Source organism: Podarcis bocagei (genome assembly GCF_964188305.1).
Source record: "Podarcis bocagei genome assembly, chromosome: 9".
Lineage (NCBI taxonomy): Eukaryota > Metazoa > Chordata > Lepidosauria > Squamata > Lacertidae > Podarcis > Podarcis bocagei.
Genome location: NC_138134.1, coordinates 74852853 through 74866068, shown reverse-complemented (window position 1 = coordinate 74866068; position 13216 = coordinate 74852853). Strand labels below are relative to the sequence as shown.

At 42.8% G+C, this 13216-nt stretch overlaps 1 protein-coding gene across 2 annotated transcripts in view; it reads right to left on the bottom strand.

The window, feature by feature from the left end:
* Window positions 1-13216, bottom strand: part of PTPRA (protein tyrosine phosphatase receptor type A) — a 140008-nt gene that overhangs the window by 69335 nt on the left and 57457 nt on the right. For both annotated transcript variants that reach the window (XM_081207028.1, XM_081207029.1), the window contains exon 2: window positions 4915-4986. In XM_081207028.1, the coding sequence (XP_081063154.1) occupies window positions 4915-4941 (27 nt within the window). In that variant the 5' untranslated portion in view covers window positions 4942-4986. The remainder of the gene's footprint in view (window positions 1-4914; window positions 4987-13216) is intronic.

The following is a 13216-nucleotide window of genomic DNA, read 5'->3' as shown; positions in this document are numbered from 1 at the left end:
GCCTGGAAGTGTAGGATGATCTCTCCCACCCCCTCCAAGTTTGCTTAGGGGAGGCCACTCTTGCCAACTGATTGACAATAGGGGGAAGATAAAAGCTTGGCAGCTAAGAGCAAAGCAGAACGAGGCACATGGCACAACTAGAAAAGCCCTGCCTTAGCAGCTCCCATTGTGAACACAAATGTTTGTGATGGCTATTATGAGCAAGCAGCAATCTGGAAAACTCGTAATGGGGAGAATTCTGCTCCCACCCAAGCATGTGCCAGAGGAACTCCTTCTAAGATAAACTGTAGCACGGGCAAATGGTGTTTGGTTTTTTACACCGGGAATACCCAGTTTCCAGCACACCATAAATTGTATTTTGCTGGTATTGTGGGTTTGCAAGGTAATATTGCACCAGACATTGGAATGAATTTTTAGCAGCATAGCAACAAGAGTAGCATCAGCAACAGCACAATCTGTCACCTATGAGGCATCTGAATGAGGTGGAAAAGGGAAAAGATCACATGGGTGAAAAACAGATTCAGGAGGGGGATACATTATGGGAGACAAATCTTTGTGTGGATTAGCTAAAATTTGTAGAATTTTGGAACTGAAGATAATGCCAGTATGCCTGTGCTCAATTTGAAATGCCTTGTAATCAGAACAGAATGGTTATTTTATTTTATAGTGATAGCACTATTCAGTAATAATATAAATGGAAAAAAGAATTGAAAGCAGTAAACTTCTGTGCACCAACCCTAGCTTGATTAGGGCAGTAGCAACCTTATTTTTATTTATTATATTTATATCTATCCTGCCCAACGTCCTAAAGGAGCACATACAGAAATATAGATACAGATAGATAGTATTTGTATAATATATATATAGTTCTAACTGAAAAGGCATTTCCATGCTCAAGAAAATGGCCTGAGAATGCAAGCCACTGCACAGACGTAGAGACTCAAGTCAAGGCAACGTGAACCAGTTGGCTAAGCACAGAATTAATGAACGGATTTCATGGCTAAAAGTAAGCCCAGGCAAGTGCCAAAAACAAGCATGAGAGAAAGATGGAACTCTGAAGTATGTAAGATTCCTCCACAGAAACACAGTTAAGAGGGGAAATTCCTCCTTAAGAGCTCTCTAACCAGCCTTCCAGGCAGTCAACCTTTTTTTCCTGAGTTCTCTCTCCCCTTTAAGTTGAGAAGGCCAGCTATAAATTAGTAGCTCCTAAAATAGAAGTCCCCCAAGAGCAAAGACAAAGGCAATTAATGATGATGACCAAAATCTGCTTAATTTGGCATAACTGCTTGCACTCTTGGGAAAAGCCAACTGAATCTGGCAAAGGTGTAAAGAACACTTTATAACATGCCAAAGAGGAACATTATACTGAACCTATGTGCCTGCTAGTCAATATTTACTTCATTTACTGCAGAACTCTACAGCACTAAATTTCCAACAGAAAATGTAGAGTTTTAGATTCTCTTTCTACGTGAACAAATTGTTCAAAAGGGCTGCTGTGAATAAACACAACTTAGCCAGAATTTTATTCCTACCTCTCTCAATTATGGGTGAAATAGGGGCTACTTCCTTGGGTGTGTGTGTTTTTTAATGTTTTCATCATTAATTATTACACAGTTGTAATGGGTTTAGGGGTTGCTCGTGCATAAGTTGCCGCCACTCCTGGCTAGGTTACCTGGTTAACCCTTTCTGACTGAACAGCCTCCAGCATCGTGACTGTCTCAGTCGCTGGCAGAATCCGTCAGTGGGCGTTTCTTAAACTTCTTCCAGCACAAAAGTTCCTTGACGCCAAGTCTCCTCCTACTCTCCCTGCGCGGAAGCCTTCTGCGCAGGGAGGGTGTGGGAAGTGGCGTACCCGTACTCTCTCCGCTGGTCTCCGGCGAGGAGTCTTGGAGCCTCCTCCCCGATTCCCCCATCTGCCCCCCTTCTTTACTGGTGTGACGCTGATTTCCTTCCCCAGCAGACGGGCTCCCTCTCTCCCTACTGGGACCCTCTCCGCCATCCCTTTGGAGCCTTCCCTCCGCTTCCAGCTCCGATGGCAGTTCCCTGATAATAGTTTATTACAGACAAGTAAGTATAAGATAGTTAACCTGCACTTATGTTAAATCTGCAGCAGAATCCACACAAAAATGGGATCCTGTATTCCCCCATCTTCCTGGGGAGGGAAAAGAAGTCTGGTTATCTTGCAGGACCTTTAGCATCAATAAGACATAAGACAACTCCCTGTTTTTTTGTTTTAGTTTTTTTAAAACAAATGATATTCAGAGGCATGGATAAGACCCACTGATAGTGTTATCTTCATTTGGCTGATCATTTGTACCCAGCTCCACAATGATATTGTTTGAAACAGAAGTCCTGTGTTAGGTCACTTCAATGCATATGTGATTTTAATATACAACTAGATAGCTGGCATGAAATTTTGTAGTATCGTGGAACACATTGTTATACGCCACCCCAATCTCTGACGGATGTGAGATTCCAGGGGTTCAGGTGGTCTGTGGTTCCTTTTCGACAATGATGCACAGTGGAAACTATGGCGTCTTTATGATATATGGTTTATTTACAGATATATACAGCCTGAGCCTAGACAGAGGAGCTCCCAGAATTATACCCCCAACAGATATTTTGCTTCTTCCATAGGGGCAGTAATCTTGGGCTCAAAATAGAAATTAGCCATGCTCTCTGTCTCCTACAGCCTGTCATAGTCAGCCCACCTTGTATACTGCCCCCCACCCGCAGCAGCCTGCCTTGTGCTGTATCCCCCCCTTCCTGCCTGTCACCACTAACAGACTGGAACAATTTCTCTCTAGCTTACTTCATCCAAACTGAAATCCTACACCCTTTAAACCCTTTTTGTCTCTACCCACTAACACACAGACAGAGGAGGTTCTCCACTGACTATGCTGTTTGGTGTAGCCTTGCCTTCTTAATGGCTTTCCTGATGGGATAGCTTTCTTGATTATAGCTATTACCAGGCTGGTCTATCTTGCAGTGGCGTAGCATGGGGGTGCAGGGGGGGGCCGGCTGCACCGGGCGCAACATCTGGGGGGGGCGCTCGCGCTCGCACTCGCAGCTCTCTGCTCCTACTAAAATCCACGGGTTAGGGGGCACAAATTACTTGCCTTGCCCCGGGTGCTGACAACCTACGCTACGCCACTGCTATCTTGCTAAAATAAACTTAATCCAGGGGTTCAGTGTTTGGCACAGTTTAACTGCCCAAACCTCGATTAAAATCTAACTTTAAATAGACCCAGGAATTTAGGGTGTCTCACATCCCACAAACTCATAACAATAGAATTCTGCAAGAAATTACTAATACTAATCTTGACTTGACCACTTTTCCACACACACAACTGCCTACTCCCAGCCACACTCAGAAGCAAATGGTGGATAAAGTTGAGTTGCAGCGGAGGAAATAGGAATAAGCAAAGCAGGTGTCATAACAGATTTCTCTGGGGCTGAAACTGAGGAAATGGGCTGGGAGGGGGAGAAGCTCTGAATTACCCTTGCAGGAGAAAATCAGCCTAAAGTGAGTGCCAAAAAAGTAAGGAAACTCACAGGAAGGAGCTCCCTGGGAGACCCTAGTAGAGAACAGCTGGTCCAAGAAAGGCCACATGTGTTCTCCTCCTCCCTCCCCTCTCTCCAACATGCACTCTCTCTATACTGGTAGAATTCAGTTCCTGACCAGGTATTTGTGAATGTGTGACAGGGAGTGCGTATACACACATGGAGAGGATAGAAAATGTCCATGTACATTTTAAAACAGGAGAATGTACTGAAAGTTTCACATTTTTCTCCCTTAAGAGAGGCCACTTGGAAGAATAAATTGAGTGGGTCTTCTGAAATGGGGTCTCCCAAGTGAAAAATTCAGGGAAGCTACTTCCTGCCCACAAGCAAATCTAATCTTATGGGAAAAAACTACACAAACGTAACTTTCCAAAAGCTGATTTAAAAATCAAGTCAACAGCACGTAAGTAATGGGCAGGAAAGCAAACGACCATAATTTGCTCTGTTTTGCATACAGGATGGGCACTATACCGTCATGATCAATCAGGAACAGAATAAATTGTAATAAATGTTAGTTAGAAGATGTCTGTAAGTGACCCTTTCCCTCTACAAAATTTCACAGTCCAAATCATGTTATTCAAATTGAAGTAATTCATTTTGCCAGCTAGAACAAACAGAAAGCTAATGGACAAGTAAACTCATCAAGGTGACTCAAACAGCTAGAAGAAAGCTCATTTCAACAACTCCATCACTTCAAAGGATAGCCATCTTAGCTAGTATAAAGGGGTCAAACTCCTGCTTTTTAAAAAAGAACCTATGAAAAGGATAAAGCCTGTATGCCTTTCGATTAAACTAATTCTATAGTCTCTTTGCTCAGTGTCTAAAAACCAATGAAGGCCTGGAAGATTAAATTAACATCTCCTTAGTTTGCGGAGGAGGGGTTGAAGAGGGCTCCAAGCCACAAATAGTGTACCAGGGACCAAGAAATCCTGTTAGCATCCCTGTTCGCCCCCGTCCAGGTGGAGCCAGCAGAAGGTACAGGACTGTAAAAATATATAAGGAAGACCACTACACCTGCAGAAGCAAATGCTATTGAACCGGAGCAGACAACATTTTGTTTGTACTCAAAAATTAATAACCAAATGAAATATCTGGGTGAAACGTGCAAAAAAAAAAGAAGTATCTGTATCAAATTTTATTTTGGTCACGGACATAAGATAAAACATATGGATGAACTGAACACATAAGACTTAAAACAGGTAAGGAATTAAAGTTAATAATAAAAAGGTGATTACACCATACATAACTTAAAAAGATAAAAACAAGGACAAACAGGTGAAAGCGACAAAATGTACAGGTCTTGCATTTTTGGCAAAAAGCTTTAAATATTAAATTAATTCTTCTCTTTACCTTAATTATCTTAGGCACATCATCCATCCATCAGGCATTTGGATCCCATAAAGGTTCTTCAAGCTCTACCTCCTGTAAAGAAACAGATGATGAGTTTTTCAGTTGAAATAAAAATTCAGACAGGGAAGGTGTAATGCTCTAAGAATATGGCAACTAAATTAGAACACCTGGCTGGCAATTGTATTTTCTGGAAGGCTTTGAATGCTAAGAAACAGAACTTTGAAGCAGCAGGAAAACCCAGATTTCCCAAAAGGACCGTGTTGTGTGTATGTGTGAGAGAAGATATCTTGGAGAATAAAATGGCATTTGCTTAGGTTTGGAGTCAAGCCGTGTAGGTGCCAGGCAAGCCTCTCAGGAGAGAGATTTCAATGAGAAGGGCACGACAAACAAAAATGCTTGCTCTCCAAGCAACCAGAGGAACATTTCAGAAAATTACCACAGACAGATACGGGAGAACAGGCTTTCCTTAAAATACCTGGGCTAGAAGCATCTCCTCCTGGAAACAAAGACTTTGTGCATTACAGAGAATTTAAATAGCAACACTTGAACACACAAACTGCCCGCTGTACTGCCTTCAAGGCAGCATGAAATATCCCTTGCAAAACTAAACCCCAGTGGGGGTTTGAACAGTGAAGTGCAGGTGAAGATAAAGCAATGGAGCATGGCATATGGCGAGCCACTACTGGAGACCTAATGGGAGGCAATGGCCCTATTGTTTGACCCAACGAGAAAATTATTTTGCTCTTGAATAATTAATTAAATTGAGTATTTGTTTATTTATTTCGGTATTTATACAGGTATCTGTATATAGTCCTCTTAAAGTGGTTCGCATCATAATGCAAATTTCACAATAAATGCCACAATTAAATTTTAACGCACCAGGAAAACACAGCACAGCAACAGCTATTAAATGACACTTAAAAGTCTGGGACAGCCTCAAATTAATAAGTTAAAGAAGATATAAACAGGCAGGTTTGTTTAAATGGGTTTTAAACACTTATATATTGCATTCTAGCCTCATGCATGTGTCCTTTCGAGACACTGTTTGCTATGCATGTTCTGGCTCTCCCCATGCCCCCATCAAAAGGCCGAAGATTACTCCAACAGGCCAGCTATTACATAATTCATCACTGTAGAAAAAAGGGTGACTTGCTGACATTAGCTTTTGTGTTATAGATTTCTGTTCTGACTTGCTGTAGTACTTTCAAGTCATTAAGCAGCAGCACACAACATACAGTGATCTGCGGAATATAGAGTTTGAGGCTTGCCTCACCTCTCATCTCTCTTTAATCATCCTGCCCCCAACCTCCAGATCCAGTTCTACTCCCCCTCATCCTCTGATCTGCCAAGCAGATCAAAAACAAAAGATCCCACATGAACGTAATGTACAGAACTAACAAGCATGCTCTGAACTAGTACATGACAGCCTGCCAGGGAGAATAAGGGCTGTTTGCTTATTGATATTTCTCATCAGCTAGAAAGATTTCCAAGTTAAGCAAGCTGGGGGAAACGGCATCAAAGGAAACTACTTGGGGGCAATTTGGATACAAAAAATGGGGGGTGGGAAGAAGAGAAGCAAAAGCAGATCCACAGAAATATTTAATTGGTTCATTTAGTACCAACTTCCCTTTGCTCAGAAACACAATCATTTACATATCTTTTTCAGTGTGTGCTCTCAGCTGCAATTCCCATTTTAGCAATCCTAAATCCTTGTCTCAGGTCAGTCAGTTGGTGCGTTACGGAATAGGGTGTTGAATCCTTATCTTTTAGTTCAAAACCAACACATTATCCAATAAATAAAAACATTATGCACAGCCACAATTATGTGGCAGGTCTATGAAGGAGTAGGAAAAGCGTCAAATGTGGTGCTAGGTAAAAAAAATCAGCTTCAAGAGTCAGATTAACACTGTAAACTGAGCCTCTAGCCCTTTTGCTTAAGCTTGCATCTTCAATGACTCTTAGAAGCCTGGAGGATTTCCAGTTGGATAAAGTCTGCAGATGTATAAAACCAATCATTTAGGAGAAAGAACATGCTTGCAGGTTTCAAGCTATGGAGAATCAAGTCAATCTTTTTTCAAAAATGTTTACTCCCAAGGCAATGAATTACAATTTTTGAGCTTGTTCACAAGTGTGCAGTGGGAGGTCTTGGCTGAATAGTGGGGGACGGCAGGTGAATACTATTTTTTTCTTCCTAGAGGAGGACCAGAACTGGTGCCAAGAGACAGGAGTTCTTGAAGGTTGTGTGGAAATGGAAATATACCTCTTAATTAAGAGCTCCTGATTTTAAACTGTGCATCATAAAAACATTGTAAACGCTTTCATCAAAACAAACACTGCACCCCTAATAAAAAAACCTCCTGCATATAGTAAAATTTGCAGAATTGTGCAAACTAAAAAGTCACGCAAGTTGCATAATTGACATTTCACAAAACGCGGCTTTCAGTACAATTTCGAATTTTTGGGGGGGAGGTTGTGTTTGACATCCGAGTCCACAAAGCCCTGACCACATGTCCTTTCCTGCCACTAATTTCCCCCAAAATTAACCACTATGCCCCACCACATGAGCTTCCTATGGCTCAAGGTGGGAGAAAGAGCACTGGCCTTTAATCTTTGGCCTGTTTCTACGCCTACATGTGAGAGTCTGGTGATGCAAGAAAAACCACTCAAGATGTCTGGCTTCTACTCAGGGTCAAGCTAGACCTGGAAGTTAACCACATCTCTTAATCACATGCTTGGGACTGTGTGCGTCAGAGCAGGTGATGTTAGCCCTTTTCCCCCTATGCTGTTCTCCTGCTGAGAACTGTCCCTCCAGAGGGAGTGCTTCTAGCAAGCAGCAGCTTGGGTTGGGAGATTTCCTACAAGAACCAAGATGAAGTGGGGAGGTTAATCTAATTCCCACTCTTTGCACTGCAGTCCCAATCCAGGTTGGGACCCCCTGAAGCTGTTGTTACTTTTTAAGAGGAGGAGATTTATAAGCACTGGATTCAAAGTTAGCACCATGTATTAGCAGCAGTAGTGATGTATGGAAGTTAGCACCAGTAGTGATGTATGGAAGTGAGAACTGGACCATAAAGAAGGCTGATCGCCGAAGAATTGATGCTTTTGAATTATGGTGCTGGAGGAGACTCTTGAGAGTCCCATGGACTGCAAGAAGATCAAACCTCTCCATTCTGAAGGAAATCAGCCCTGAGTGCTCACTGGAAGGACAGATCCTGAAGCTGAGACGCCAAGACTTTGGCCACCTCATGAGAAGAGAAGACTCCCTGGAAAAGACCCTGATGTTGGGAAAGATGGAGGGCACAAGGAGAAGGGGACAACAGAGGACGAGATGGTTGGATAGTGTTCTCAAAGCTACCAGCATGAGTTTGACCAAACTGCGGGAGGCAGTGGAAGACAGGAGTGCCTGGCGTGCTCTGGTCCATGGGGCCACGAAGAGTCAAATACGACTAAACGACTAAACAACAACATACTTTGACCCTTCCTCTCCCCCCCTCCTCTTAATATGTTATATTTGAAGGGGACATATGCTCACATCAAGGACCAAAGAGGAAAGGCTCAGTAGTAGAGCACCCACCATCTCTGATTCAATTCCCAGCATCTCCAGGTAGGGCTGGGAGTTTTCCACTGCCGGTCAGTCAGTATAGACAAAACTGACCTAGATGGGCCAATGCCTCTGACCCAGTATAGGGCAGCTTCCTATGTACCATTTGAGAGTTTGCCTTCTCCACTGTGCTAAGCAGAGTCCTCTTCTCAAACCGTCTCTTGCTCAGGCTCCCCCAACCCAAAAAGCACCATAATTTGAATTAAAATCACATCAATTAAAGGCTTCCACTTTTTCAGAAACTTCCTTTTCCCTCCAGCATTCTCTCTGTCAAGGGTCAGGAAATACGACACAGCAAAGTAAGGCAGCCTTTTGGGAAATGAAACACAAAATGCTAGCTAAAATGATATTTTAAAACAGGTCATTCTTCAGATGGCAGTAGCATGCCCTTTCTTCCTTTGCATGTGGATCAGTAAACTTTTTCAGCAGGGGGCCAGTCCACTGTCCCTCAGACCTTGTGGGGGGCCGGACTATATTTTGAAAATGCAAATAAAAATGAACGAATTCCTATGCCTCACAAATAATCCAATGGTGCATTTTAAATAAAGCACACATTCTACTCATGTAAAAACATGCTGATTTCCGGACCATCTGCGGGCCGGATTTAGAAGACGATTGGGCCGGCCCCGGCCCCTGGGCCTTAGTTTGCCTACCCATAATCAAGCCCTTAGACCCAGGGCCAGTCAATGTGTGTCATGATAATTAAACATAGTTAATCTTCCAGTGATGGTTTGCTGGAGATTCATTTCAGATTAGGTACTGGTAGATGAGGACTCCTGATCACACTGAAAAAAAACTCTGCTTAACGTGATCCAGTGGAAGAACGAGCTGGAAATTGTAGGCACTTAAAATTGATGGGGACTGTGAACAGTTCTGTGGGAGCACAGTATGGTAGTTGGCGCCAAGTTAAGCTTTTGGAGAAATCTCAGCTTCCGTCATTTAAGAAAAGCAAGTTTCTAGCCCTTATGGTTGCAAAGTTAATTTCGAAAGCATATGACAATGTCTGTTGAAACCTCTGAAAGTTTCCAACGGCTGGGGCATCATTTCAAGGCACTTGCTCCTTTTTTTGACCAGGAAAGCCAGCTTATTCCAAATGAGAAGAATTATGCCAACTTGCATAATGTATACAGGCCTAAGAATTCAGCTTTTCTTAGGGCAGAACTTAACCTTTATTAGCATACTTGCCAGGGCGGTGTGGGGCTGCCACTGCTCAACAAAGAATCTAAAAAGCGCACAACTAACTTGGGAAGCCAACCTCCAATTTCCAAACTCTAAAAGTGTGTCTTAGCGCCTTATAATTATTAGCAGATCAGACTATGTTGCGCAAAAGAAAGCAGGTGTGCCCAGTTTTTTAATCACTCTTATGCTCAAAGGGTTGGTTGGCTTTTGTGGTTATGTTTTGTTTAGAGAATGAGTGCAAACCACATAGTGCTGTTTGGACACTGGCAGGATAAATGTTTAATCATTTGCATTTACACAATTTGCCACCTAACTGCTTTTTCATGAAACAGAATTTGGACTACAGTACCTTGATAAAGAATATTATTGTTTTATACTACGAATATCAACATACAGATTAAGCTATGAAAAATCCATTTGAGCTCTACATTGTCACCCTTGTGAAGTAGTCGTGCCCCTAAAATTTGCAGCAAAACTAGTCCTAGCAACCAGAACTGAGCTACGAAACAGGACAAAAGGTCTATAGATGAAGGTTCACAGGAAAGCCACAGCTCAAGATAAAGCGTTTATGTCTAGAGATGTGCCAGATTACTGGCTCAAATCCACAATAGGGATCCAGGAGTGGAAAGAAGCCTACCTCAAGCACAGCTCCAGATGTTACACACAGCTGTGGCTTCTCACTTTAAATCTGCATTGGTCTGCTAATGTTTCCCTGGAATGTGTTTTCACATGCTCCTGCATTTGAGAAATCTGTGCACCTTTTCCATGAATACAAGCAATACGAAACCCAGGTCACATTTGCAGCAGGTGTTTGTGACAAGAGACAAGCCACACATTTTGCCAACTCTTGAAAACCTCTACGTACAAACACGGCGCTCCTTCAAACAAAAAAACTAGCAACAACATAAAGGGTTATCCAAAGAAGCAAGTGCTCTCTCCCTTTTTCTATGAAAGACAGTTCTATATGGAAGCCACATGCTCCTATCTAAAAGACCTATCGCTGATGTGTGAAAGTGGGCCATCATTACTCTGCAGAAAGAAGGCATCTGCACATACTCACAGACACTACTAGTATTAGTCGTTCCAAGATATGGAAGACAGAATACAGGACTGAGCCTTGGTTCAAATATGCAATAGGTTGTGGAAAAGTGCAATACAGTACATTGATAAGCAGAGAGGCAAGTTGCCTATTGTACATGCCCAGGGTGAGCCGATTCAAAAACAGTTTAAATCACCCATTTAAACCCAATTGCCCACTGTGCTCAGGAGATATTCAGCAGTAAATTGCAAATATGCATTTTAATTGGTTGCTATAGCTATTAAAGCATACTGTTTTGCAATAAATGTCTAAAGGCTGTCACAGTGTCACCTGGAAGATGGAGCATGCTTGTTTTCTCATGCTCTGGGGGCTGGGACGTGAACCAATGGATTCAAGTTACAACAAAGGAGATTCCGACTAAACATCAGGAAGAACTTTCTGATGGGTAATAGCAGTTTGACAGTGGAACAGACTCCCTCAGAAGGTGGTAGACTGTCCTTTCTGGAAGATTTCTAAGCAGAGGTTGGGTGGCCATAATAATAATAATAATAATAATAATAATAATAATAATAATAATAATAATAATTTATTATTTATTATTTATATTCCACCCATCTGGCTGGGTTCCCCCATCAGTCATGGATGCTTTAGTTGAGGTTCCTGCATAGCAGGGGGTTGGACTAAATGACCCTTGGGTCCCTTTCAGCTCTACAATTGTGTGATGCTATAAATTGTCTGCAGGGAGATGGCATTTACATGTACATCTGAAGAATTCCCCACAACCTGGAATTCTGCATGATCAGGGTTCTGGGTTGCATGGAAAGCTCCCTCCTTGCAGATATCCACATTATACATGCGAGAGGGGCACACATATTCCCGAAGGGGGCAACTGGGCAGGACTCTATTCCTTCCTCACAAGTTGATCTAACCAAAGAACAGAACACCTGGATAGGGCAAAATAAAAGACAGCCTTTCTTTCTTGGGATGAAATCCTGTTAGCCTGATGCTATCAGCTTGTCACGGTTACCTCCAACACACTGTGACAGCAAAAGGGTTAAAACAGACTGTCCGCTGTGTAGAAATTGAAGCTGGCATTTAAAACTCAGGATACTAGGAACTGTCTGCTCATCATCCATTCAGGCTGCCATCAGCAATATCCTCCATACTCCAATCATTGCACATCATCTCGTTACCAAGGGAATACAAAGTGATGAGCTGGCTGGGGTAGCGGGGGGGGGGGCAGACTCAGAGGGAAGCTTTCTGTGCACAGTGTTAGCCTACTTTGGAGGCTTTTTCTACATCTGCAAAAGAAAAGAAAGTGACACCACAGTTCCAGCAATTGCACTGGCTTCCTGTTGTCTGCAAGACACAATTCGAGATGCTGGCTTGACTCATACAAAGCTTTAGGCTAAAGAATGAGGCCCAACCAACACAAGAGACTCTCTCTGTGTGATCCACTGTAATATCTTGGACTCAGAGCGCTCTTAATACAGTAGTACCTTGGGTTACATACACTTCAGGTTACATACGCTTCAGGTTACAGACTCCGCTAACCCAGAAATAGTACCTCGGGTTAAGAACTTTGCTTCAGGATGAGAACAGAAATTGTACTCCAGCGGTGCGGTGGCAGCGGGAGGCCCCATTAGCTTAAGTGGTGCTTCAGGTTAAGAACAGTTTCAGGTTAAGAACGGACCTCCGGAACGAATTAAGTTCTTTACCCGAGGTACCACTGTATAGCCATCCTAGGCCCAAGCTACAGGTGCAGGAACATCCTTGGTACCTCACTCACCCCGCTCTAGTCCTGAAACTCCTATCTCTCCTCCTGGGACACAAACCAAACCCTGAGCATCCTTTGGAAGCTTAAAAACGTCTGTATTTGGACTAGTATTCAATGGCAGAAAGAAATGCCGGTGGCATTCAGTGGTTCTATCCTACTTAGTGTACATGACTAACAATGTTCCCAAGTTAGTAATGGCCATTAATTTAAGTGGATCTTCTCTGAGTAAAACTTTGTTGAATGCAACCCTGTGGTTTTTAAAGAGGAGGAGGAAGTGGTGACTGGGATGTGAGCAGGATGAGGGAAGGAGGGAATTGTTAACATCAAGCCATTCACTGTCACTTCACTACTCCAAATCCCCCTGGAGAAAAGCAGAATGCCTTTCCTTGGCTGAGGAGAGGAGAAGTGGGAACGCCTGCAGTCTGGAAGCTGGGATTGTCCATACTGCCTGAAAAGAAGCAGTCTGGGGACATTTCATAGCCTTTGCCTAAACATGGTTTATATACACTGCTTAATCATGTTTACACCTTTGCATGGTTTGCATTATTGTTGCTAATGATGTTTTAAAATTAGACATGCAACAAAGCATTGCAAAGTACCTTCACCTTATGGCAAGAATGCTCCTGTTCAGGTTTTCAGACACCAATACCCTCCTCCATAATATTATAAGCTATAACCAGCTCAAGCAGGCCACTCTTTTTTCTGT